Raw genomic sequence first — 25,194 nt, 5'->3', positions numbered from 1 at the left:
AAATACTTGATACTTATTAGACCATGACAATTACATTAAAATTTCATCTAACTGATGTGTTGTTTTAGATACACCTTGAATGAAATATTATCTAAAATATCGGAAGCTGCTATTTAAAAAATTGCCATCTGGGTTTCCTCCCAATGGTGAGTTCCTTATTTATCAGGGCTTTTAGGTCAATTGTTCAAAATCAGATTCTTTTTTCTCGAAGTTTGAAACTTCTTCAATTTAAAATAATGCCTCTAAAACTATGGCAATATTCCAACAAGAATCTGTGCCACTGATGTTCTTGAAACAATATTAATTCCTGCTAAAAATACACAGTGCCTGGCAGTTGAAGGAAGTTAATGGTTCTGAGTTTGTGCTGTGCCTGGATTCGGACTCCAGCGTCCATCTCCTCCCTGCTGTGTGGGCAGAAGCCTTAACCCCTCTGTAATAGGGGATTATAACAGTAACTACCTTGAGAGAGCTGCTTAAATGTAACTGTTGCATGGGAGTTTGTTAATTTTGAGACATCAGACAAACAAACTGAGGAAAAAGCTATAAAGTAACTGGCCTGTCCTTTCCAAAAATGTCAGTGTCATGACAAAGAAAACCGAGATGTTATGCCAGGTTAAAGGAGGCAAAGAAAAAGGCAACTGCCAAGAACCTGGATTGGTTCTTGAACCATGGGAAAAAAAATGCTACTAAAGGACATTTTAGGGACAAATGGCAAATCTTGAGCAAGGACTGTAGATTAGATTAATAATTATGCCTTGTGTTAAATTTCCCAATTTCGCTAATTGTACTGTTATGCAAGAGAAATGTCCCATTAGGAATTAAAAACTGAAGTATTTAGGGACAAAAAAGAATGACGTCTGGAACTTAGTTCTCTAATGGCTTACTTAAAGAGAGAGAATATTAAACAGCAAATGTGGCAAAATGTTAACAATTGAGGAAATCTGGATGAGAGGCATGTAAGAGATCTCTGCGTGATTTCTGCAACCATTTTGCTAGTTAGAAATTATTACCAAGAAAATTTCTTGTAACTTTCTTTTTAACTTTCTTTTAACTGTATTAGTACAAATACTGTATTATTGATCAAGAAATGATGCAGAATATAGGTAAAATCTCATGTCCTATAATCTAGTGATCAAGAACTTGATATTTTGGTGTCTAAACATTTTTGAAGTCTAAAAATAGTGTTGAAAAGTACATTTTAAGATGTCATGTGATCAAAAAGAAAACAGTCCTGCATGGATCTATATATCTATGTCTGTTTCATTTTGCTTTTGAACTTAACCAAATGAAATTCTTGGTGAAATGCCTCACTCAAGAAAATATTATTAAGTAATTAAATAGTAATAAGGTAAGGTCAGAAAAGGCTTCTTTCTCTTCCTCTCTCTGAAACCTCTCTCTGAGAGTTTGGGCCTCTCTCTCTCTGGCCCTTCCCCCCAAAGTGTATCAAATAACTAAACTCTCCTCGATCACTTTCCAAGCTGACAGTTTCTTCAGTGCTTTTGGGGGGGGTTTTCAAAGCAAACTGCAGGGCTAGGGTCTCGGTTAATATTCAGAGCTCTGCTCTGTTTGCCCTGACTGTCACATTGGCATGACAATGGAACCCACGGGCCGCAGAAGGACACTAACAAAGGAAGACAAGTTTTTAATGCTAGAGCCATCTGCCAATTCTCCTGAGGACCTTTTCAAGAACCAAGTAGAGTTAAAGCAGGAGCTGAGAAGGGGGTCTGCAGGGGAGGGCACAAAAATCATTCACGGGGAAAGCAATTGCAATATGAAAAGAAGCAAAGAAGGGTAAGTGCCGGGATGGATGAATGGGGATGCAGCGTCTGAAGGCAGCTCCTCATGAGCTCTAAATAGATTCACCGCACCCTCTCCGATGGGCTTTTGTCGGTTGCCAAGCATTTTACATGTTATAGTCAGAACATGTTATTAAGCAAGGATTTAATATACGCGAACCACAAAAAGAACACCCTCCAGAGGGGTCTTCTGATTACCCACGTGGAAAAGTCCAAGCCACCTGCCTTTGCCACAATTATATTGGGTTTTTAACCTTTAGGTCACAAAATGTCCTAAATACAGTAGTTTAGCAATAATAAAGCATTCTTATAGCCAACTCTAAATTCCCCCTTCTCCCAGAGACTTGCAAATATTTAAGCCCACGAACTATGAAAATCTATTCAATGCACTAAAACAAAACACTTTCATGCCCTCCAAGAATTCTGTGAAAATTTCAATTTCTTTGGAGGCCAAAACATATTCCTCCCACATTTTTCCCCAAAAGGAAAATTCTACTCAAAACCCCGAAAGCACGGATGGGCGGCTTCTTTGAAAGACAAACACACTTAACACAAGCAATTCACACTCTGGTGCAGGGACCAGCTCTCCGTGGCGTCTATATTATCTTTCAGAATTCTCCATTTCCTGATAGCAAGGCACAGCTTTTATTCCCCTCAGCCTGTCCTAAAACGTTATTAATCCCTGAATGGGGTCAGTAATCTTAGGGAACTGTAGGTAACACTCTCCTTTCTGGATACAAACGTACAGGGACTATAAGTCCCTACTGTAGAATTGGTAGTTGAAAATAAGTCAACTCTGAGTTGTTTTGTAGGTTATCAACAATGTGATTGGGTGGGAGTTTTTAATTCCACCACTTAAAATGCACGTGTCTTGCAAGGGGTTCAATGATTGAAAGTTATCTGGTCATTTCTCTTCGAGTCATACTATATCCACTCTTCAATTTCTAAGGTTTATAAAATGCCTGCAAAGCAATCTTCACAGATGCAGTAGTCACGGAAATCTGTTATCTTTTTAAAACCATTGTTACTAACACTGTATGTCAACTATAATGCAATTTAAAAGTATATAGATAAATAGAAACTAATGTTGCAAAGTTGTACCATTAGTTTTGTAATGTTGAGAGAGTATCTTATAAAGCTATGCTCGCTGGGAAGGGGTGTGGGACAGAGTTTGCAGCCTCCCCCTGAAGGGGCCGCATATACTCTTCACCTCTTAGCCAGACGGGATAAGGGTAAGGAATTAGCGAGCAGAGTATGCCAAAAACACAGAATTTAATTCCAGGTTGGTGAGCCGACAGGACCACCACTAACAACGAGGCAGCCCAGAGATGCAACCTGAGTTCCCCCAGGCCCGGGGCTCATGTTGGCCTCCCCGGTACTGGCAACTGAGTGACTGTCCTGCCACGTGGCGCCCGGCCCCAGGCCTTGAACTCTGCTCCCTGACTGTCAAGGACCCATGATTGAGTTGCAAGCATGCAGCCGGGGGCCCAGGCAGCAGGAGGCAGCCCCAGTGGAGCCAGGAGGCTGACCTCTCGCTGAGAGCCGGCTGTAGACCTGGGAGTTGACTTCTTTGTCCCGCAGGTAGCATCGGGTCTCCTCCACCGCCTCTCGTATGATGGTGACGGCCAGCACGAAGCCCTGGGGAAAGAGGGGAGAGGGGGTGAGCCCTGCTGAAACCCACCTTCCTCTCCTGGTACCCGGGACGGAGAAGGCCAGAGGGCAGCAGGGCAGTACCTGCTAATTACGCCAAACACACATGCCCCAGCAAGCCCACTTCCCTGAACCTCTCCTAGACACACACACACACACACAGCCTGGAGAAACACTCGTTCACACACATGTACAAGGACACCTCTATTCACCACCTCTACAGGGTTCCCAAGGGTGAAAAACACAGACACACCCCAGTCTCCATCCACAGGCAAAGGCTGAGTGATGGCGACCACTACCATCTGTATCTCCCTCACCATGTGCCGGGTGCCATTCAAAGTGCTTCCCATCCATGAGTGCATTTTGCCCTCAGAACAACTCTACGAGATGAGCTGTGTGAAGTCAGTATTACTGAGATCGCCACACTACAGATGGGCAAACTGAGGCACACGGTGGCCGAGTCATAAACTTCCTATGTGATAATAAGCAGAAATTCTGAAGGCAGGAAAGCTGGCTCCAGAGTCCTTGCTCTTCTGTTGCGCATCTAAAGAAACCCGGGTGGGGGGAGCCGATAAGATGGACCACCGATACACAGTTAAAAAAAAGAATGAGACACAGCTGAGTGGGGAAACCACGCTTTCAGAGCCTACAACGTAACACTGTTCGTGGGAACAACAAAGATTCCATAAACTTTTAAAAAGTTTCCGGTTTCCTTAACTGCTGGTGAGATTCCTCAGCAAGGAAGGGACTAGCATGGATTGGGCAGTACAGTCTTCCCTGTACTGTTTAAAATTTTTATAAAGAAAACATTAAAGTATTAATTGTGTGAGTACTAACTAACACAGAGAACATTTGAAACTGCCTGATCTTCCCGAGTCAGGTACCCCAACTCCCCAAATCTAGTGGGGGTTGGTGTGTGTCACCCACAGCAAGACTCTATTTCCACCTAGATTTTTCCTCTTGTATCCAGAAAGGTGAGAACATGGGTTCATTTTTCTTACAAAATGCCTTGTCATCCTTCCTCTTAGTCATTTCGTAAAAATACGGAAAGCACGATCTCCCCGAATGTTAACAGCAGCGGTGATTCTTTGAGGATTTCATTTTCATACTGTTGTTGACCCCGCAAAAAATATATTAAGTTCGATTCAAAGACTTTGGACTCTCATTAAATCCAGCCAGAGAGGTGCTGCTTTGTGAAATTGCTCCAAAGCCCCAGACGTCTTTGCAATCAATGGATTCCTCCTGCCTCCTGCTTCCAATCAGATGTAAAGGACACACTTGCAGCCAAAGCAAAATGGGTCCATTTCAGAACAAAAGTATAACCAGATCACATACGGGGGAGCAAGAAAACCTATTTCTGCAAAGCACAGACCTGGTTTACAAAACCGCTACCCCCCCCTACCCCCCATGCTGCTGTTTTGTGCTTCTGGGCCAGAACCCAGGTTTTGTTATTTGTTTTTTCAAATGTTCCAGTTCCTATTTCTCTCTGCATAGGCCTAGCTAAGTCCCAGCAATGTTGATGGAAAGTGTGTGCTCAAAGACAGAGCAGCTGCAGATGAATACGGCCTCCTAAGTTACCCTATCTACCCCCACAGACACACAGGTCTCATTAATCCCAGGGGACACGCTGCCACCCCTTAGGCTAGAATCTGATTTACAAGAGATGCAAATTAAGTCCAGAAATAAATTCCAACAGTCCAACTTCAGAGGTCCTTCATGTCCACAGATATTTACAAAGAGGTTTTGGGGGTGGGGGGAGGGGTTGGGGTTGTCAAGCGGAAGGGGAGCTTGTAAAGAAAGCCTAGGCTGAGATAGGGCACAGACAAGCGACTCGGAAGGTGTCAAGAAGCCTCTCCGGTAAAGCTGTACATCAAAACTAGATTTACGAAAACAAAACTATCCCTGAGAGCTAGAAATCAGAAAAACAGTTGCCTCTGGTTGGGGAAGGGCTGACAGGACAGGGGCAATGGGCACTTTCTGGGGGTACGGAAAGGTTCTCTGTCTTGACCGAGATGGTGTTTACACGGCTGTTGATGAATGGCAGAGCTCACTGAGGTGAAAACTTCGTATCTGCGCATTTTAGGGTGTATAGATTATATCTGCGTAACAACAACAAAACTCTAGCTTTATTATTTGGTCTTCATACAAACGATTTTATGGATTATTTCAGCTACCTCCTGTAGAATTTCTCCCTCTAATATAGTAGTCCTGGGGGGCGGGGAAGGTATTAAAAGCTAAAACTTCATCCAGACAATGAAGAAGTGCCAGAATTTAGAAATTAAAATAAGGCCATTTCCTGAGATCTTTCTATACGTCAGGAACTCTACAGCTAGCATTTTACGTGCAGTCCTTCATTTAACCTTCCCAACAAGCCAAGAAAATAGACACGATGGCCCATATTTTCCAGGTGAGGAAACTAAGGCTCAGAAAAGCGTGTTTGCATGACACAACTCCTCACCAAAGCGCAGCCAAGAGCTGCACCAAAACAATTTCCCTCCAAAGCCCTCACTTTGAGCCACTCACGCACGGCTGGGTTTGAAATGAGAGCACGTTCAGGATGAGCAGAGACATTTCCAAACGCGTCCTAGCCAAGAACCGGAAATTGATTCTCTGCATAAAAATCTCCGGGATCTACGGGGAATCCGCTCCAGTCACCTAGATGCCGTCTAATTTGTCTTTGACCCCAAACTCCCTTCTCTGTTGTCTCTGGAAAGTGAGGCAGAACTACTCCAAGACAAACATCCCCTCCCGTTCTGGAACCGTCCCAGGAAAAGCTGGCTAGAGAAGGGACCGTGATGCACAGACACCTCAGGACCGCTGGAGTCGGCTATTAATCCACCTGGCTTCTATCTATGACCACAGTCCCAGGAAAACCAGGCGAGTCAACTGCTTGCATTGCAAGCCAGGCCTTCTGGCTTCTCCTGGAAAATCCTAACAACATTTCAGCGCGGAGACAAGGGTTGGACCTGGGGTTGGACCCTCTTTGGGGGGTTGGAAGGGTGGGAGCCCTGCAGGCCATCCCAGTCACCACCACTCCTCCAGCCCTGCTTCACCCCACTGTGTTCCCAGAGGGGCTGCTGCAGACACGAGTCTGCCATCACAGGTGCTGACTGAAGAACACTCGTTATGGAAGAGAGGATTCATACAATCAAGTCGCCTGCCACACTGGTCCTGGGTCACCAACCCCAACCACCAATCTGGCCTCTCCCTGCAGTAAGGAGCAACTTTGTTGTAGAGCATTTTGCACCCTGAACGCACATCTGATCCATTTAGTTGCCTGTAACTCTCCAACTTCCAGAAAGGCACTGAGGTGACTTAAGACAGAAGTCTCAGTACAGTCTGATCAAAGACACAGGAAGAAAAAGGAACTCCCACCTCCAAAGACAACCACTGGCTTTGGTGACGCACTTTCCAGATGTAAGTATGTAGAAATATTTGTTGGGGGTGGAGGGAGAGGGTCATAAAAATTGGAGCATACTGTCCATGTTGTTTGTTTTGTAACTTACTTTCTTTACATAAAGAAAAAAAACGGGGCTGGGCCGGTGGCTCAGGTGGTTGGAGCACCGCGCTCCTAACGCCGAGGTGGCCGGTTCGATTCCCACATGGGCCAGTGAGCTGCGCCCTCTACAGCTAAGATTGTGAACAACGGCTCTCCCTGGAGCTGGGGTGCCCTGAGCAGCCGGAGGTTGGCGTGAGCTGCCGCAAGCTGCTGAACGCTGCCGTGGGCTACCACGTACCACGAGTGGCCGGAGGCCAGTTTGAGTGGCCAGCAGCCGTGACCAACTGGCGACTGACTGTCTGGGGGGAGGAACAAGGCTCATAACACCAGCATGAACCATGGAGCTGTGTCCTACACAACTAGACTAAGAAACAATGGCTGGAACTGGAGTTGGGGGGGGTGGGGGGAAAGAGGCGGAAGAAAGGGGTAAAAATAAAAGTAATAGAAAAAGAAAAATATGATTCACATCTTCATGCCAACATCGGTGGAACGCCTTCACTGTTTCTCACATCTGGCCAACATTCCAGAGTCTCTCTACGCCAGCATTTCCGTAACTACTGGCGGGCATCTGTTGGTTTCCAGCATTTTACTAACACACACCACGCTGCAAGGAATATCCTTCTACCCACAGCACCATACACATACATCCCAAAGCCCTTCTGATATTCCAAGGCCACTCCTTGAAGAGAGTGAGTCTCCGTGTGTGTGAGACCAACACACTTCATATCCTAGTGTGATCTCAAGCAGTTTCCTTCGTCTCTCTGGCTCTGCGTTCTCTCTCAGCAAGTGAGGAATCCTTTCCCTACCAGTCCACGTTTTGCCTCCAGGCCTCAGGACCCTCCAGTGACCGCCTTTGGAAGAATTCAACAGAGCTGATCTCATTTCCTACCCCACTTTCTCAGGCTAGTAAATTCCTGCATGATTCCATCTGCCCTTAGTCATAGCTACATGAATCTCGGTTAAAGGAATGAAAAACTTATGCCAAATGTGGCCAAAGACCCCTCCCCAGCACAGACGCCAATGATAAGGTAAACGGTGTTGCAGGGGTGCCAACAGGGCTGTACCCCCAAGAACCTTTTGGTTGATGGGTTTATACTGCAAGCTGGGCAGATGGATATCAGGAGGGGAGCGAGCACGGACCAGACAGCTGATATCATGCTTGACATGCAAAAGGCAGGGAGAGGAGGAGACACACAGCTGCCGTTGTGGACAGCTTGGGATCCCAATTTATAAAACACACGCATTGACATAATGTGTATAAGTTACTACAGTATATGTTAGAATGTATATAAAACAGAGGCCCCTGAAAGAAGAGCTTGAATTAACCAGAAACATAAATGGGGTATCTCAGGAGTGGCTCCACAGGTGGTTTGGGGGCTTGGGTTTTGGTTTGCTTTTTGTTGTTGTTGTTTGGTTCTTCTTCAAATTTTCTCCAATAATCATGAGCCCTTTTGTAATTACAAAGGGGAAATAAAAATAAACAGAAGCCACTTTTGAGGCAGTAGAGAGCAGCAGATGTGGGTTTCAGAACTTGAGAGGTAGGTAGGGTCTGGAGCATTCTAGGCTCCCAGTGGGGAGCCCTGAGCTAAAAGTCACCAATATGAGGGGCCAAGGAATTGCAAACTGGCAGACTACAGACAGACCCCCAGGAGAAGGGGTGTGTTCGAGTCACACAGTGCTTTCACCTTTTTATTCTTTTTTTTTTTCTTTTTTTTTGCTTTATCTTTTTTAAGGAGGGTGCAGCTCACTCACAGTGGCCCATGTGGGAATTGCACCGGCAACCTTGGTTGTTAGCACCATGCCCTAACCAACTGAGCTAACCGGCCACCCCGAACATATTTTAAATGAGTTGTCAACTTTGACAAAAACAAAATCAATAGAAATTGGAAAGAAAGAATTATTCAGAACTATGTATACCTTGCTACTTTTTTTCTGAAAAGAAGTGTAGGGAAGCAGGGAAAAGACAAGACTTTTTATTCATTGTGGTTGTTGTTCATAAACTCTGGAAGGATAAACAAATGACTGTTTTGGGAGCAGAACTGGACGGGAAGATTTTTTATTAGTGCCATTTTTTTGTTTCTTGAATTACGTACATGTATTACCTTTCCAATAATTATACTTTAAAATGGTGATCAATAAAAGGCAGTGTGATAAATGGTATTTTATATACAATATAGACTAACTCTTTTTTAAATCAGTAACTTATGGCTTTACTTTATGTACGTATGTAGTGAACAGCTGTGGCACTAAAAAATTAAAACAAAATTAAGGTATTCCATGTAAAATTGTAAAGTCCCTGACTCTTGGGTCTGGCAACTCCTGGTCCAGGTTTGCGCCCGATGGCATGGGGTGACACCTTCCACTTTTGGATGAGACACGGGCTCCCTAGTTTTCCCAGGGCTTGATTCCATCAGCCCAGCCTCGAGTTCACAACATTCAGTGTCTAAAAGTGTAAGCTCACAAACAGAACGTCTGTTATCCAAGGGAAGGGTGATAAGCAAAGGTTCGACCCAGCTCCCAGCGTCCTAGCTCACCCACAAATGACTCAGGGCAGGGAAGAACTAGCCTCACAATCCAAAAGCACCTTCGATGCTTGTGTAGAAGAAATAAAAACCCCCATCTCTTCTCAGGGCCTGAGCTGCGGGCATGACTTGTCTGACAACGTGGCAATCGCGGTGTGTGGACACCCACTCACGGCTCCCTTAGCAACTGGCTCCCTCTACTCCGTAAACGCCCGTGCACCAAATCCTTATTATCACCCACCCACCACCAGTAAAAACTTTTGTTTTTCTTTCTTGAAAGAGGGCTCAACCTTTTCATAATCTTCTCTGAATTAAAACTTTAGGAGTCTTTATAAACGGAGAATCTAAGTGGTCCCCCGTCCCCCAAGTCTGGCTTAATGAAAAATAAGCAGCGGTTATATTTCATTACATCTCTGCCTGAGAAAAAGAGACATCCCTTCTGCCCTTTCTACACCCCAGTCACGCCGGGCTTCTTTCTGTTATTCAAATGCTCTGACGTGCCCACCGCAGGGCCTTTGCACGGCTGCTGCGTGTGCCTGCAATACTCCCACCCTCCTCCTCTCCTTCCCATCACCTCCTCAAGAGGACGTGAATGGCCACCCTGGCTCAGGCTGTCCCCCCCCATCTCCCAGCCCCCACCTTCACCCATTCAACAAACACTCAATGCGTCTGCAATACCCCATCTGTACTAGGTCACAGCACTTTTCATGATTTGAAACAATTTGATTAACCTGTTTACGCCCCCACCTGCCCGGTGAAAATCAACTCTACAAGGGCAGGAATTTGTACCTGTTTCGTTCGCTGCTGCACGCCTAGCACCCAGCACAGTAGCTGGCACACAGTAGGTACTCAATAACCATATGCCAAAGGGAAGGAAGGAAGAGGAGGAGGCAAAGGAAGGGACGGAGGGGCATTCTGGTCAGTTCGGTCATACTTTGGACACTCTAAAGCACAGAATCTGTTTCCTTTTCAACTCCTCATGCTGAAATACTCTACACAGAGTAAAGAGAAAATGTGATCTCAGAAAACAATTCCAATAGCACCATCCACCACGATACAGGCCTTGGCTTTCTCCCTTGCCGCCATGTCCCCAGAGTCTAGAACCGGGTGATACACAGTAAGCAGGCAACACACAGCGGCTGAAATACTGAATGACTGGAGCTGACTGACAGAAGGACGGAATGCCACAGGCTTCATTACAGCTGGATCCTGGTGATGTAGGAAATGGAGCTTATCTTGGGCACTCCCCACGTGTTGGCTTGAGGGCATCCTGTCCCTTAAAAGGCCCCTCTCCCATTCCAGATGCTCGGGTGAGAGAGACAAAGAACCGTCTGTTCCCAAACCTCTGAGGTCACTGAATGCAGATTTACTTACTCACCAGGGGAACCCAGTAGGTATAGAGGGCACCAAGTCTCATCTCGGGAACAAACTGCGAGCAGGCGAGAAGTAAGAAATAGAGGTTGAAAAAGTACTTGAACTGGTTAAACAGCACCTAGAATACAGAAAGGAAAGAAAGGAGGCATTTCAGGCCTGTCTGGTGAGGGTGGGTGGGTTTAGTGGGAGGTGAGTCATGTTGAGAAACTGTCCTACAGAAGAACGTAACTTACATTGATACCTTTCACACAAAGTTTAACCAGTTCTATTCGTAATAAAATACCATTTGTAGACGTAAAAATGGAAATAATGATATACATGGAAATTGTAAACACCAAATTCAAGATAGTGGTTACCTCTGGCATGAAGAGGGCATGCTGGGGCTTCGATTATATCTGTTATATTTGATTCCTTAAATTATTTTGTAAGTATAGGCAGGCCACTCAAAATGTTGTTAAAGAATAAAGAAGAGTTTTTAATGGAAAATGCGTATGCTGTAAGATTGATCAAAAAAGCAAGAAAAACTGTCATCTCCACAATATGCTCTCAACGCCGTAAATTACACATGGAGTGCCACCCTGTGTGGCAACAGGGTGCTGGCAGTTTTAACTGGTCCATGTACCCTGGCAGGGAGACTCACACCACACGACTCGCTGGCCACTGGGCAATACGGGAAAAGTTTGAGGAGTAGAAGTCCATGGATTTGGGTAAGTTAATGTGAAAATGCTATGACTCCAGAGTAAAACACCAAGCAACACGGAAACATTTATTAGCAAACATGTTAACAGAAGTTCTCTCTGGAGGGTAGGATCAAAATGTCTCTCTTTTGATTTCTCTATACTCTTATTCCCCGACTTTCCTATACCTGAGGAAAGTCGGTATAGGAATGTATTTTGTGATGATGGGTGGGGGGGATTTAAGCACTGCTGATTTTGCCTTTTTTTGGTTCTCTGGTTATACTGCTGGGTTCCCATAACACCTTTTTCACAGTTAGGCCCAACACACCAAATAAATGTGAAGTTGTTCTAACTGAGCAGGCGGCATCTCCCAGCCTTACAGACAGCAGGCAGCCCCCTCGAGGAGCTCAGGACCAGGAGATGAACAGCCAGGGGTTAAGGTGGCATGGAAAACACACGGGGGTGTTCCCAAAACCTGCCATGGGAACCTCAGTCTTCTAAGCCTGGCCCCATTGCATACACTGGGTGTGGGAAGAAACATCGGGTGTGGTCCCTGCCCGTACATACCCCAGGAAGAAAGGTGAAGAAGTTGTACTTCTGATTGTTGATGACATTTCGAGGGTATCTCTGGTCTCTCTTCTCGGGGTGCCCCAACCAGACAGTGCGGGGCCTGGGGTCCCCTGCACCACAGCATCTCAGCCATTCGCAGCACCTGTGGGAAGGACACACCGTGCCATCAAGGCCACGTCCACACCTGCCCACCTTCTCAGAGTGTTTTTCTCTAAAGCATCTTCACTGGGTCAGGACCACAGCCACCTTTGGGGCTTCATCCTCCAGGGAGATGGGAACATACAGCTGAGCCTTCTAAGAAGCTGTGGTCCAAATCAACGATGTTTCGTCCCCAAGCCCAAACTGTTTATTTCAAAATGTAGGATTCATCTTTAAAATAGTTAAGATTTAAGCTAAAAAAAAAAAAAAAGGTAAATATGTAACAATGAGTACTGTTATTACTTTTACATTTTAAAGAAGAGAGGACAAAGCTCAGGACAGTGGGACAAAGTACCCAAGGTCGCCAAGATGTGGAAATAGGAGTCTAGCCTTGAACCATGCCCGTCTTATTCTAAACCTGGTGTCTTTCCACCACCCCCTGATGTCAAGGTTTCTGGTTACAACCAAGATTACTAAGTAAAGAAGGGGAAGAATGTCTTCCACACCCCTCCCCACCCGGCTCTCCTTTTTAGCAGCACGTTGGTGGGACAAGCCAAGAACAGAATGGCTCAGAGCGCAGCGTAACCTAGAGATACGCCAGCGTGCCAGCTGTAGGCAGACGGGCCCCAAGTCTGCCCAGGACCTGGCTGTGTCCCCAGAGGGCACTTGTTAGGCACGTCCACTCCCAGGTCACCCTCGAGAGGCAAGGGAACACCTGGGAATACAGCCCGCCCTGGTGAAAGAAACCTACTCTGAGAACCCCCCAAAGAGGGGGCCTGTCCTTCAGAAGAGTCCACAGACAAGGCGTTTGGAGTCACAAGCTCTCGTGAGCGCTGCGATGGAAACACCCCATGCTGACCTGTTCATCTTGCTACCGGGAACACACAGGCTGCAAGGAGAAGCCCAGCCCTGCCAGCTCCTTGAGACACTGCCAGCCGACGTGAAACCAAGCAAACTCAGCCATTACAACTCACACAATTCCTTGTCTGCCTCGGACCACCCTTCTCTCCTCCTCCTCTGGGCCAGGCAGGCAGGGGGGGGGGAGGTGGTGCTGGGGTGCAGGGCTGGGCAAACACAGCCCTTGGGCCTCAGGACTCTAAAGATTAGCAAGCCAGCAAGCTGCCTGCTAGGACGCTCAACATTTCCAGGATGAAACACGATGCGGCTTCTTAAAAATAGCACCCTCATTCCAGTAAACTGGTGCTCGGGGTGGAGTGTGGCTCTGGTCTGCGCAGGTTTCATTTCTAGTAACTCATTCGTGTTGGTACTGAAGTTGTCCAAAGGCCAGAGAGACACACAGAAACCTTGAGAGGTCTAACCCCATCCCTGGGTGGACACTAAGTGTTAAATGAACGCGGGAGGGCGGGCTCGTTCGACAGGAAGCACAGCATCTATTTGCAGCAAACCTTCCTGATGGTCATGATCCTTCTTGTGAAGCAGCAATGCTCTCCCCACCTCATAATAATCCTGTAGTGATGGATCCTATAGTTGTCTGTTTCTAATGAAAGTTGAAGAATGCGTTTAGCCGTAAGAGAACCACACACCGCCAGGGTGACTGTTGATATGAGTTTTTCTCTGTTTTGTTTTAGCAGAAAGTCCCACACAGCAATCTGCCAGGTTCCGCTAGCCATTCTTTAACCTGTAGTGTGTGCAGGTGCCCCAATAGCAGGGCACTCAGTGTGGCGTGCACTGCGGTGGCCGAAGACTGGAAACACACCTGACGGTCCATCAGATTGGCGCTGGTTAAATCACCGGGAACATCCATGAAATGGGATTCCCAACAATCCTGAAAGAATGACACAGAGCTGTGCATACTAAGTGACCCCGTTTGCAAGATATGCCAAGTCGAAAAGCAAGGGCTGAAAGGTGTACCCAGGAGGCTATGCTTTGCAAGAGGAAACACATGCAGAAAAATCTCCAGGATGGTCTGTCATTCTCTGGGCTTTCAGTCTTAGGAGTCAATACATTTGTCTTATTTTACTTTGCTCAAGCCAATTTTAGGTGGGTATCTGTTAACCACTATCCCAAACCTCCCATCGGGCAGTTCTGTCCGCCGCATGGCTGGACCTTCCTTAAATAGACATTCCAACTGGCTTTGTGTGTCTTCAACTCAAAGCTTCTAACGAGTGCAATCTATACCTCAAAGCCTGCACTCTATCATCCTGACCTCTCCACTCAGATTTCCTTAGACCTGTGCTATCCAACAGGGCAGCTTCTACCACCTGTGGCTAGTTAGGTTTACATTCATTAAAATAAAAGAACTCAGTTCCTCATTCTCACTGGCCACATTTGCAGCGCTCCACAGACCCATGGGACCAGGGGCTACGGACTGGACTGTGTCGACTCAGAACATTCCAGCATGACAGAAAGCTGCGTTAGAGCATCCCTGTCAAGACACCGCCTTCCACCTGACAAGTGAACTGATGTCAGAGCCTACGAACACACACACACACACACACACACACGGACCGACGTCAGTAAGTGGATTCCACAACAGAAGGAAATTTGCCTCAGCAGTTTCCCAAACTTCAGCTGTTTTCAAACACACACGGGATTTCTACGATATCCGTCTACCTCTCCTTTCTAAGGTCATGATTTTGCCTAAATTTGCATACCTTAAATCAGCGATTCTCAGCCAGGGGATGGGGGTTAGCTGCTGACATCCCGTAGGTAAAGGCGGCCAGGAAGCTAGCTGCTAAACATCCAACAGTGCCCAGGATGAGAACTCCATTTACGTCAATTTGTTTCAAAAGGATGGAACACCAGCATCACTTGCCCTACACGGAAAGTACCCACCAGAATCAGCACGATGAAAACAATGTGACAGAATGAATTCCCACTGGATGCAGTGGCTCTGAGCCTGCAACCTCTGCCTGTTTGCTGCTTCTCCTTTCTTAAGCATGAAGACACTAGCAGGTGTCTGCTGTTAAAAAGTGGGCCCTGACAGAGTTAGAAATAGTGAAGGAAAATGAAAAAAGGAAGTGAGTGTCTCGCTACATGTCTCAGTGTGATTTAGTTCCTGTCCATGAATTACTTAAGATTTTATCGCACCCACCACAACACCTAAAACCATCATCTGTCCATATTTTGGGAACTACTGTCCTGCAGTAGAAACCTTGGGCTCAGTGGCAAATTTACAAGTAACCAAGTCTCCCCTCACCCCTACCCACAGCCCAATCTGTCCAAACAGAAGAGGTGGCAGCTAGGCTCCATCTCAACATCTGGATTTGTAAGCTGTGAATCTCTTCCACTCGGCTGCCACCACAGCGTGTCTGTCTCGTGGGTGGACATCAGCCCTCCAAGGTCTGAGAGGAGCAGCTGCTCAGAGCTACGTTGTGGCAGCTGTCATCCTGATGTCATGGATTGCTACTGTTGTTTCTTAATACCAAACTGAGCCGTCATTTGCCAGGCCCAAGTAATTCCTACCCTATGTTCTAGACAGACTGGGGAAATGGACTACATGACAGAATCCCTAAGAGTGAGAAATTAACAGAGAGGCTGAAAAAGAAGTAACAAGTGAGAGCCACAGTTTCAAACAAGCAGGACCATGTTACTAGAGGAAGAAACACCAGCTTTCAAGCCAGACAAACCTGGGTGCAAATCCCAGCACCTGCCCCACACCAGCTACGTGCCTTTGGGCTACTCATCTATGACCCCCACTTTTTCTCTCTGTAAAATGACAATAAGAAGACTGTGAGGATTAAGAATTTTACATATGAAAGGCATAGATAGGACAGTACCTAGCACATAACAGGCATACAATTAACAGTAGATACTACTTCTCAAGTTATTCTTCCGGACAAAAAAAGAAAACGTGAAACAATTTTCTCACCTGTTGATAGCAACAGCTAGCTATTCAACTAGGTTAAGATGTAAGGCTATCAACAATTTAGCTTACACTGCTTCTAGCTTAGACCGTTTAAACAAAGGAAAACCAGAACGGATTTCCTTATGCTTTGACGCTAAAACAAACGAAGGTTTTGACAGCGGATAGCCTGCTGACAGATGCTGAGCGGCTTCACACAATCTAGCTGGAATGCAAGGGAAAAGCAAATGTTATCGGGGGAGGTGCCAAGACAACAATGTTTCTGGAAAAGGGAACTACTGTAACAAGGAGCTGGCCTCCAAAGAAACACTCATCCCTGCTCTGGGTGCCACCACAATCAGCAGGCACTTGGTAAATATTTGAATTGCCTGCATGACGCACCAACCATTCCTGAAGCCAGAGTCCAGGAAGCTATAGTCTCAGGGTTGACATTGCAAAGATCCAGGAAATATGTAAAGAAAAATTGAAAGCAATATGGAGAAAACAGTCTACCGCATTTGTGCATTTGTGGGGGAGAGGGGTGAATTTGCCCCCCCACCCTGGGAACACTTGGCTATGTCTAGAGAAATGTTTCGTTGTCACACTGCAGGTACGGGAAAGGGAGGTACCACTGGTACCTAGTGGGTAGAAGCCAGGGATGCTGCGGCACATCCTACAGCACACAGGACAGTCCCACACAGAGGATGATGATCCATCCCCAAATCATCCCGAGTTTGAGACCCCTGGTGTACGGCAGCACCATCCCATACGTGTCGGCGGAGATGGAAATGTTCTGTATTTGCACTGTCAAATCAGCGGCCATTTAGCCACATGTGACTACTGAGTACTCAAAATGTAAAATTGAAATACATTCCGTTACTTTAATTAATTTACACAGCCACATGTAGCTCGTGACTACCCTATTGGACAGCAGATCTAGAAGGCTAGAACCCAAATTGTTAAGCGCAGATGCCTAGGGGGAAGAAGAGAGGGGTGATGGGAAAAGTGGAAGGGAGGTATGAAGGAAAACTTTTACTCTTTATTCTAAAAACAACTAAGTGGCTAATTTGTTTGGTTGTGTTGTTGTTTTGTTTTGTTTTGTTTTTAACTGGGATAGTGTAAAAACTAAAGTCAGAAAGAATCCAAATAAGGAAGCTAGTTCACAGAGGTGTGACCACATCTCTGGCCACAGGAACGGTCCTGGATAGAAGAGAAATGGGACTATATTGGTGAAAACAACCAAGTCACTTTGGCCACTTCTCTTGAAATGAACAGCTCAGATCCACTGACCTCACCAGTCTACCTGGAGGGACGCATCCTATACCCACACAGGGAGGGAGTGGGGAGCAACAGGACATGCACGAAGACGCTCGCAGGAGCACTGGAGAGAGAGCAAAACCTGGAAATGCCCATGACAGAGGGGCACTCTGTACAATGGACCCATAGCAATAAAAGAATGAGGCCACACACTGGCAGATCCCAATGATGAAGTGGGAGGAAGAAAACATAACGCTAACGGTATGCAATTTATTATGCTACATTTTAATTAAAATATCATATGCTAACATATGCCTGGGGGGAAAAATACTGGGAAACAAATACACACACACCCCACCCAGACCATTAACTCTGGTTCTCTTGGGGGGAGAGCGCAGGCATGGATGGTGGGAACCGCTGCCTTCCCTGTTCCTCCTGCCCTACGTTCTTTCCTTATGGGTCTCTTTCTGCTCAGCAGTGCACTGATGACTCTTACAAAAGTATGACTCATGTTGCTTCCCACCCCCACGATGATTCAGTAATTGTGGACTTAAGTTCAGCCTTTTACCTTTGCATCCCAGGTCCTCCTCCTTTATGGAGCCATGGACTGCAGACACAGCAGGTGAGCTCCAGAGCTCAGCGCGCTCAGATCTTCCCTCTCTTCCCTCTCTGGTCCACTTTATTCCAACCCCTAACCCATCTGCAAGACTCATTCACACCAGAATGCCTCGGGCAAGCCCATCCCTCATCTTCGCACCCTTCAAACCCCACCTCTGCTCTTCCCAAAGAGAAGGGGAAGCAGCTCCGCCTTCCCTTAGACTTAACTCACCGGTTTCTCTCTAGACTGGACCAGCAACCTCAAATCTACAGAAGCCCAGCAAGCAACATAAAAAAATAAATGAACAAAAATAAACTCTGGGTGGGGCCGGCCCGGTGGCTCAGGCGGTTGGAGCTCCATGCTCCTAACTCCGAAAGCTGCCGGTTTAATTCCCACATGGGCCAGTGGGCTCTCAACAACAAGGTTGCCGGTTCAACTCCTCGACTCCCATAAGGGATGGTGGGCTGCGCCCCCTGCAACTAGCAACGGCAACTGGACCTGGAGCTGAGCTGCACCCTCCACAACTAAGATTGAAAGGACCACAACTTGACTTGAAAAAAAGTCCTGGAAGTACACACTGTTCCCCAATAAAGTCCTGTTCCCCTTCCCCAATAAAATATTTTTAAAAAATAAATAAATAGGAGCTGGCCCGATGGCTCAGGCAGTTAGAGCTCCATGCTCCTAACTCTGGAGGCTGCCGGTTCGATTCCCACATGGGCCAGTGGGCTCTCAACCACAAGGTTGCCAGTTCAATTCTTTGAGTCCCGCAAGGGATGGTGGTCTCCGCCCCCTGCAACTAAGATTGAACAAGGCACCTTGAGCTGAGCTGCCGCTGAGCTCCCGGATGGCTCAGTTGGTTGGAGCACATCCTCTCAACCACAAGGTTGCTGGTTCAACTCCCTCAAGGGATGGTGGGCTGCGCCCCCTGCAACTAGCGACGGCAACTGGACCTGGAGCTGAGCTGCGCCCTCCACAACTAAGACTGAAAGGACAACAACTTGACTTGGGAAAAAGTCCTGGAAGTACACACTGTTCCCTAATAAAGTCCTGTTCCCCTCCCCCAATAAAATCTTTAAAAAAAAAAATAAATAAATAAATAAATAAATAAATAAATAAAAATAAATAAACTCTGGGTCCACGGGGATGGAGCACACTGTGGAAAGGAAGTGGCAGCCCCCGGCTGCTGTCAGGATCTGTTCCTAACACAAGCCCAGTGCAAAAGGCCATCCAATTCTTCAAGACGACGACGAAACACAGATTCTGACACACACAGGTTCAGGTTTTCAATGCTGGCACTGGGTCAACTTTTACATTTCATGCCAAACAAAACCCCCATTGAGATATTTTTTTTATTCAGCATGAACATCAAAGAGCAGGGCACCTGCATTGGTCAGGGTGGGCGGGCACACAGGCCCTTTCACGGTGGGAGGGGCCTAACTCAGTATTATGTGGAGGGAGGGCAAGCTGATGGGAACTACCAACATTACAAAAGTACATTCCCTAGGACCCAACGAACCCCCTTCGAAATATCCCCACGTTTGTTCTAACATGGACACAAAGACTTTATGTCCAAGGCCATTCACCGTAACATTGCCAGTAATAGCAAACCTCTAGAAATAACCTAAACGCCCATCAGAAGAATGGGTAAATAAAGTGTGTTATTTCTATTCACTGGAATCCTATAAAGCCATTTAAAGGGGGAGGACGGGTGAGGAAGCTTTTTATGTACTGATATGTATGGAACAAGCCCAGGGTATATTATTAAGTGGAAAAAGTATGTTGTACTCTGTAAGGTATATTAACAATTGAAAAAAAAGGGAAAAATCTATGTGCGTGTCCGGATAGGAAAGGAGGGAGGGAGGGAATAAATACATGGGCTCTTTTTGATAAATGCTTTAAAATTCTCTAGAATGACCCAGAAAGAATTGATGACTGGTCCTCAGGAGGGGCAGCTGAACGGAGCGGTTGGGAGGAGACTGAGTTTTCAGTGTGCACACCTCTATACCTTTTAAATATTGAACTGTGACTGATTAAACTTTGACATGTAGAAACAAAAGACCCCTACGCTGCTGCCCAGACAGCACACGGCTCTCAGTCTGCAGCCTTGGATCTGAGCCAGGAGCTCGTGGGTCAGAGACCAGAGACCATTCACCTCACACCCCAGGCCTCATCTACAGACAGTGCTCAGAGCTCTGCGTGGGCTGATGACTGTCTCCTGGGCCTCTCACCTGCCCCAGGCACCCCGCACTCAGGGATCTTCTGCCTCACCTCACGCACTTACATTTCATCTAGGTCATCTGCCGGCAGCCGTAGCCCATAAAACGCCAGAAAACGGAATTAAATGATTAAATCGAAGGCAGTTCCTCAGATACCAAAACAATAAGCAAGAGCATTTGTAAAGCACCCAGTATGTGCCAGGCACTGTGGCAAAGGCCTCAGTGTGAATTACTTCCCGGATTCCTCATAACCATCCTCCAGGCTGCTCCAGTCCTCCTCCTCGCCCTCCCTCCCGCAGATGAGGAAACAGCACCCTGGGGAGTCCTGCAACTGGAGGAGGGGGCAGAGCCAGCCGTGGGCAGAGCCCAGCAGGCTGACCCCAGAACCAGCGCTCTTAACCACAGCGTTCGGAGACCTCACCCCACGGTAGAATCTGAGAGCCGCCTCTGAATTGTCTAGACAGCAACCTGGGGAGGAACCCAAAGGACGGGGACACAAGCAGGTACACACCAAGGGTCCCCAGTGGCACTGCCCAGGCCCATATGGATCCTCCCTCCAACCCATCATTGGCCTTAACAATGGCTAACACCGCTATCGTGCTTTCCAGGGGTCACCAGCTTTGGGATCTAAGCGCTCTGCGTACATTAACTCATTTAGTCCTCAAAACAAAGAGCTGAACTCACTTGCCCAAGGTCATACAGCCAGGAGGAACCCCCCACTCTCAACCCTTCCAGATCCTCAGCAGCCACCCCTGGCCTTGGGGAGCCATCACCTTTGCTAGTAACCCCTTTTCCTTTCCGACTCAGTCTCCTCCCCTGCACCCATGGAGACCTGGGCAGCAGCCAAGGCTACAGCAGGTTCCACCTCGGGTGTGGCTTTGGCACTAAAACAGCCCTGGGAACCATTTCCAAGGGTGCTTGTAAAAACACCAGAGGTTATATAACACCTGTCCCTCCAGAAACAGGCAGTGGGGGATTTAGGGAACATCACAATGGCAGCTCAGGTGTGGAAGGGCACTCACCAGGTAGCATGTTCGTACCTTTCCTAACATCACTGCTGCAGGGGAAGGCTGCCCTGGGCTCCAACAACTGTGCAGCCAGCCTCCACCCTTCGCAGGGAAGCCGGACCTTACTGCAGTTGGCCCTGTTGTCTACTCACAGCTTTGTCAGGAGACACTGTATATAGACTCTCTTTTATTCACTCAACAAACATGTATTGAGTGCTTGCAGACTCCTGAACATATCTTACATGACAACCAAACGTGCCATCAAAAGGGGTTAAGTTCACTGAGTCCATCTACAGAGCATTTATTGTGTAGTGAGCATGTCCTCCGCCCCCACCCAACTCACTCATTAATAAACAGGAAGCCCAGCTGGTGGTAGACAGAGCAAGAAAAGCATGCGTTTCTACTTCTTTCTCTCTCTCTTTTTTAAACCTTCCCCATCTCGTGAGCATACACTGGGCAAAAGGCAAAATGAAAATGGAAGGTGGAGAAGGTCATCACCTGTATCCTAACCCTGGGACATGGGGCGACTCTGGCTTTCACAGGGTGTGAAATGGCAGAGCCCTTCCAGAAAGCCGCTTTGTAATACAAGGTCAGAGTCCCTGAAAGCCCACATGTTCCATTTAACCCAGTGAACTGGGATTCTAGCCTGTGGAAAGTCTCCAAAATGCAGGAGAAAGTTCATGCATCGAGATACCCTCTCTAGACTAAGGTCTAATTTATAATAGTGAAAATGAACTGAAATGATGTCACTTAATAGCCATTCGATAAAAATATAGATCCAAGGAAACATACCTCAATGTTAAGAATAGCAGGGAGGGCTTTAAATAATTCCAGCGACTGCATCTTTCTATAACAGGAACCACTACTTTTCTGTAATAGAAATTACTGCTTTCATAATGGAAAACAGTAAAACTCTAGTGCTTGAAAGCCCTGTGCAGGGCCCCAGAGCTAAGGATGGAGCGCAGGCCAGGGCTCTGAGGGGGTCCACTCCCTCCTGGGCCACAAGGGCCCTCTCTGGCTTGGCTGTGCAGGGGTCGTTCTCCAGCAATCCCTGATCCCCCCCGAGCACACCATCATCTGGCACAAAACACCCCGCTGCTACTCAGGGGGGATGTTTGTGACATGTTAGTGACAAAGGCTCAGCCCCAGCTAATGCAACTGCTTCAAAACATTCGAAATCTTGGTGATGCAGAACTTGCTGGGCGCCAGTAAGAATCCAAACGGGCCTCTATGGCCAAGTAGCAAATGGAAGCTGGAAATCCAAGATCAAGGCGTTGGCAGGTTTGGATTCTTCAGAAGCCTCTCTCGTTGGCTTGTCGACGGCTGCCTTCTCGCTGTGTTCTCACACGGCCCTTCCTCTCACCACTGGTGTCTCTCTGTGTTCTCACCTCTTCTTCTAAGGACACCAGTCAGACTGAATTAGGACCTTCCAAATGGCCTCTTGTTAACTTCTTTTCTCTAAAGGCTCTCTCTCCAAATTCAGTCCCATTCTGAGGTGCTGGGGGTCAGGACTTTATAACATATGAATTTGGGGAGGATACAAGTTGGCCCATAACACGTCCCAAGTGTTCTAACAGCCCAAGGCTTCCTTAGTTATTAAATCAGAAAGCTGAACTCATAGCTAAGAACCAGAGTCTAAACATGAATTTCTTGCCTAACAAGTTTTTCTTTTTAAAGACAGGATGAGTCACCTTAAAAAGGTAACAAGGGACATGGCCGTTCATAGTGCCTATTCCTTCCATTCGTCCAGTGGTTCCTAACAGGTGTGATTTTGCCCACTCCCACTCCCACCCCCACCCAGGGGACACTTGGCAATGTCTGGAGACATTTTTGGCTGTCACAAATGGAGGGAGGGTGCTACTGGCAGTCAGTGGGTGGAGGCCAGGAACGCTGCTAAACATCCCACAATGGACGGGATAGCCCCCACCAGAGAAAGATCTATCCTAAAATACCAACAGTGCCAAGGCTGAGAATCCTGAGGTCTAACCAGGCCACGTCTGACTTCACCTTGTGTCACACCAGACGGCCCAGCAGAGGACAGGAGATCCTGCCAGGTCCGGTTCTATGAAGGATGCACTGTTCACGCTGCTTCTTCTGCAGGGAGGACAGCCAACAGGCTCATCCCTGGCATTTGGCAAATGCCACAGAGATCTCACTGGGAGGAGGCAAGAGAAACCAGTCCACTCTCTCCCCAAATCCCACAATAAGCCTTTCCTTCCATGGGACCACTTCCAACTGTGCTCTCCCATAATCCCTCAAACTGTTTAGGCAATGACAAAAGCAACATTAAGATCTCCAATCTACCTGGTAAACTAAGCACTGTTTAAAAATCATGTTTTCATAGATAACTTGGCAAAATAAATTTTTTTTAAAAAAATTTCATCTATCGGCACAACCAGATTATCCCATGTCTTTCACCTTGTAGTAATATTATATTTTTAGACTGACAGCACCATGTTAGCACAGGCCTAGACCAACGCTTCCTAAGTGGCAGTTGGCATGACATGGAGCCACCTACAAACCTGATGAACTATTACTGACTTCATACTTTTCTGTAACTCGATATTCTTTTTTCTTAAATGTATCTTAAGAGGAAACTTCTATCACTGCTACAAAGGAAAAACAAGTATCACTTGGAACAAATAGAAGGAACCATAAAAATAACTGCTAACCTTTCAATGTTTGGCCGTGAGCCATTTACAGTGATCTTTGGAGACATTTCCCACAGGCTAATCTTTGAACACCTGTATTAATCTCTCAAAATCATGCAAAGGAGAGAAAACAGACACTAGCTTAAGAAATCAGCACCACCCTAACTCTTTAGGTTAAAAGTCATCGACGTAAACTTTACAACTAGTCTTTTTCTTTCTAAATTCTTTCAGAATTAGATTCCACTCAGAATCCACTCACTGTCAGGAGTGAAGCCGGGGCCGTTTCATGTCCATTTCTAAAGGGAGCCATAAAATACAACAAGCCCTAATTAATGACTTTCGTCATTTGCATCTGGGTAGCTATTCAAAGAATGACCTGAAAAGTGACAGACTGAAGTCCCAAGATAATTGTTCACCGCCCGGCCTTCTCCTTCTAACTTGTTGCCTGTGTGGCTGAGCTCAAGGTCAAATGGCCACTCTCTTTCCTTGGGGACTGGCAGGCAGGGCCTCGACTCACTGGCCTTCCTCGGGAAGCCCCAGCAAACCTGGCTCCCATATCCACATGCTACCCTTCGGCGTCCCTACCTGGGTTTGTAATTCCACATCCCCCGGCATCGCTGCCTGTGAGTAGTCAGCACAGGGCTGGGCCGGTGACAGGGACTCTGTCACGGGAAATGGATGGCACAAGTGCAGCTGGGCTGGCTGGCAGGGGACACAGAGAGCACTTCCCGATGGGCCACTGCCAGGGCTTGTTCTGAATGTGCTCCTCCAAGGGGGCGCAGAGCTGTTTATGTTATTCTCCACTGCACCATAGAGAAGGGAAGGGCTGGGGTCTCTGCATCTCACCCACCAGCACAATCCACCCACACCCTCCCCAAACACTCCTATACGCTCTATGCAAAACACCATTTCCACTGTATCAACAGAAAGACAGTGAGAAAACACACACACACACACACACACACACACACACACACAGTGTACAGTCAATCCTCACGGTTTGTGGTTTCGGTATTTGCAAATTCACCTACTGCCTAAAATTTGCAACCTCAATATCTATGCCCACAGCGCTCTCGTGGTCACTCACGAATGGGCAGAGCACAAAACATTTGAATCACCCCACACACATTCCCGGTGGAGGTCAAACAAGGTGACGCCCTGGCGTGTTGGCTCAGCTCTCCTGCTGTAAGCAAGTGTCCTTTTCACTCTCTACTTAGTGACATGTTTTTCACATTTGTGTGCTTTCTGTTAGCGATTTCACCATTTAAAATGGCCCCCAGCACAGGGCCGAAGTGCTGGCTAGTGTTCCTAAGTGCAGGAGGGAGGTGATGCCTCAGAGGAAACACGAGATAAGCTTCCTTCAGGCATGCGCTGTACTGCTGTTGGTCGTGAGTTCAGTGTTAACCTATACCCAATATGGCGTTTTTAAACAGA

The 25,194-nt window shown here is 47.0% G+C and overlaps 1 protein-coding gene across 4 annotated transcripts in view; it reads right to left on the bottom strand.

The window, feature by feature from the left end:
- The window catches only part of ATP9A (ATPase phospholipid transporting 9A (putative)), a 113,548-nt gene that overhangs the window by 83,428 nt on the left and 4,926 nt on the right, over nt 1–25,194 (bottom strand). Inside the window, exons 1-4 of one of the 4 annotated variants that reach the window (XM_033094604.1) lie at nt 24,346–24,380; nt 12,086–12,230; nt 10,846–10,959; nt 3,326–3,434 (exon numbers count right to left, since the gene is read on the bottom strand). In XM_033094604.1, coding sequence (XP_032950495.1) covers nt 3,326–3,434; nt 10,846–10,959; nt 12,086–12,230; nt 24,346–24,365 — 388 coding nt within the window. In that variant the 5' untranslated portion in view covers nt 24,366–24,380. Of the gene's footprint in view, nt 1–3,325; nt 3,435–10,845; nt 10,960–12,085; nt 12,231–12,334; nt 12,364–13,085; nt 13,109–24,345; nt 24,381–25,194 lie in introns of those variants that run through there. The other 3 variants (XM_033094606.1, XM_033094603.1, XM_033094602.1) reach the window with 3 other exon arrangements.

Source organism: Rhinolophus ferrumequinum, chromosome 23 (genome assembly GCF_004115265.2).
Source record: "Rhinolophus ferrumequinum isolate MPI-CBG mRhiFer1 chromosome 23, mRhiFer1_v1.p, whole genome shotgun sequence".
Classification (NCBI taxonomy): Eukaryota; Metazoa; Chordata; class Mammalia; order Chiroptera; family Rhinolophidae; genus Rhinolophus; species Rhinolophus ferrumequinum.
This window is presented reverse-complemented; position numbering and strand designations above follow the sequence as displayed.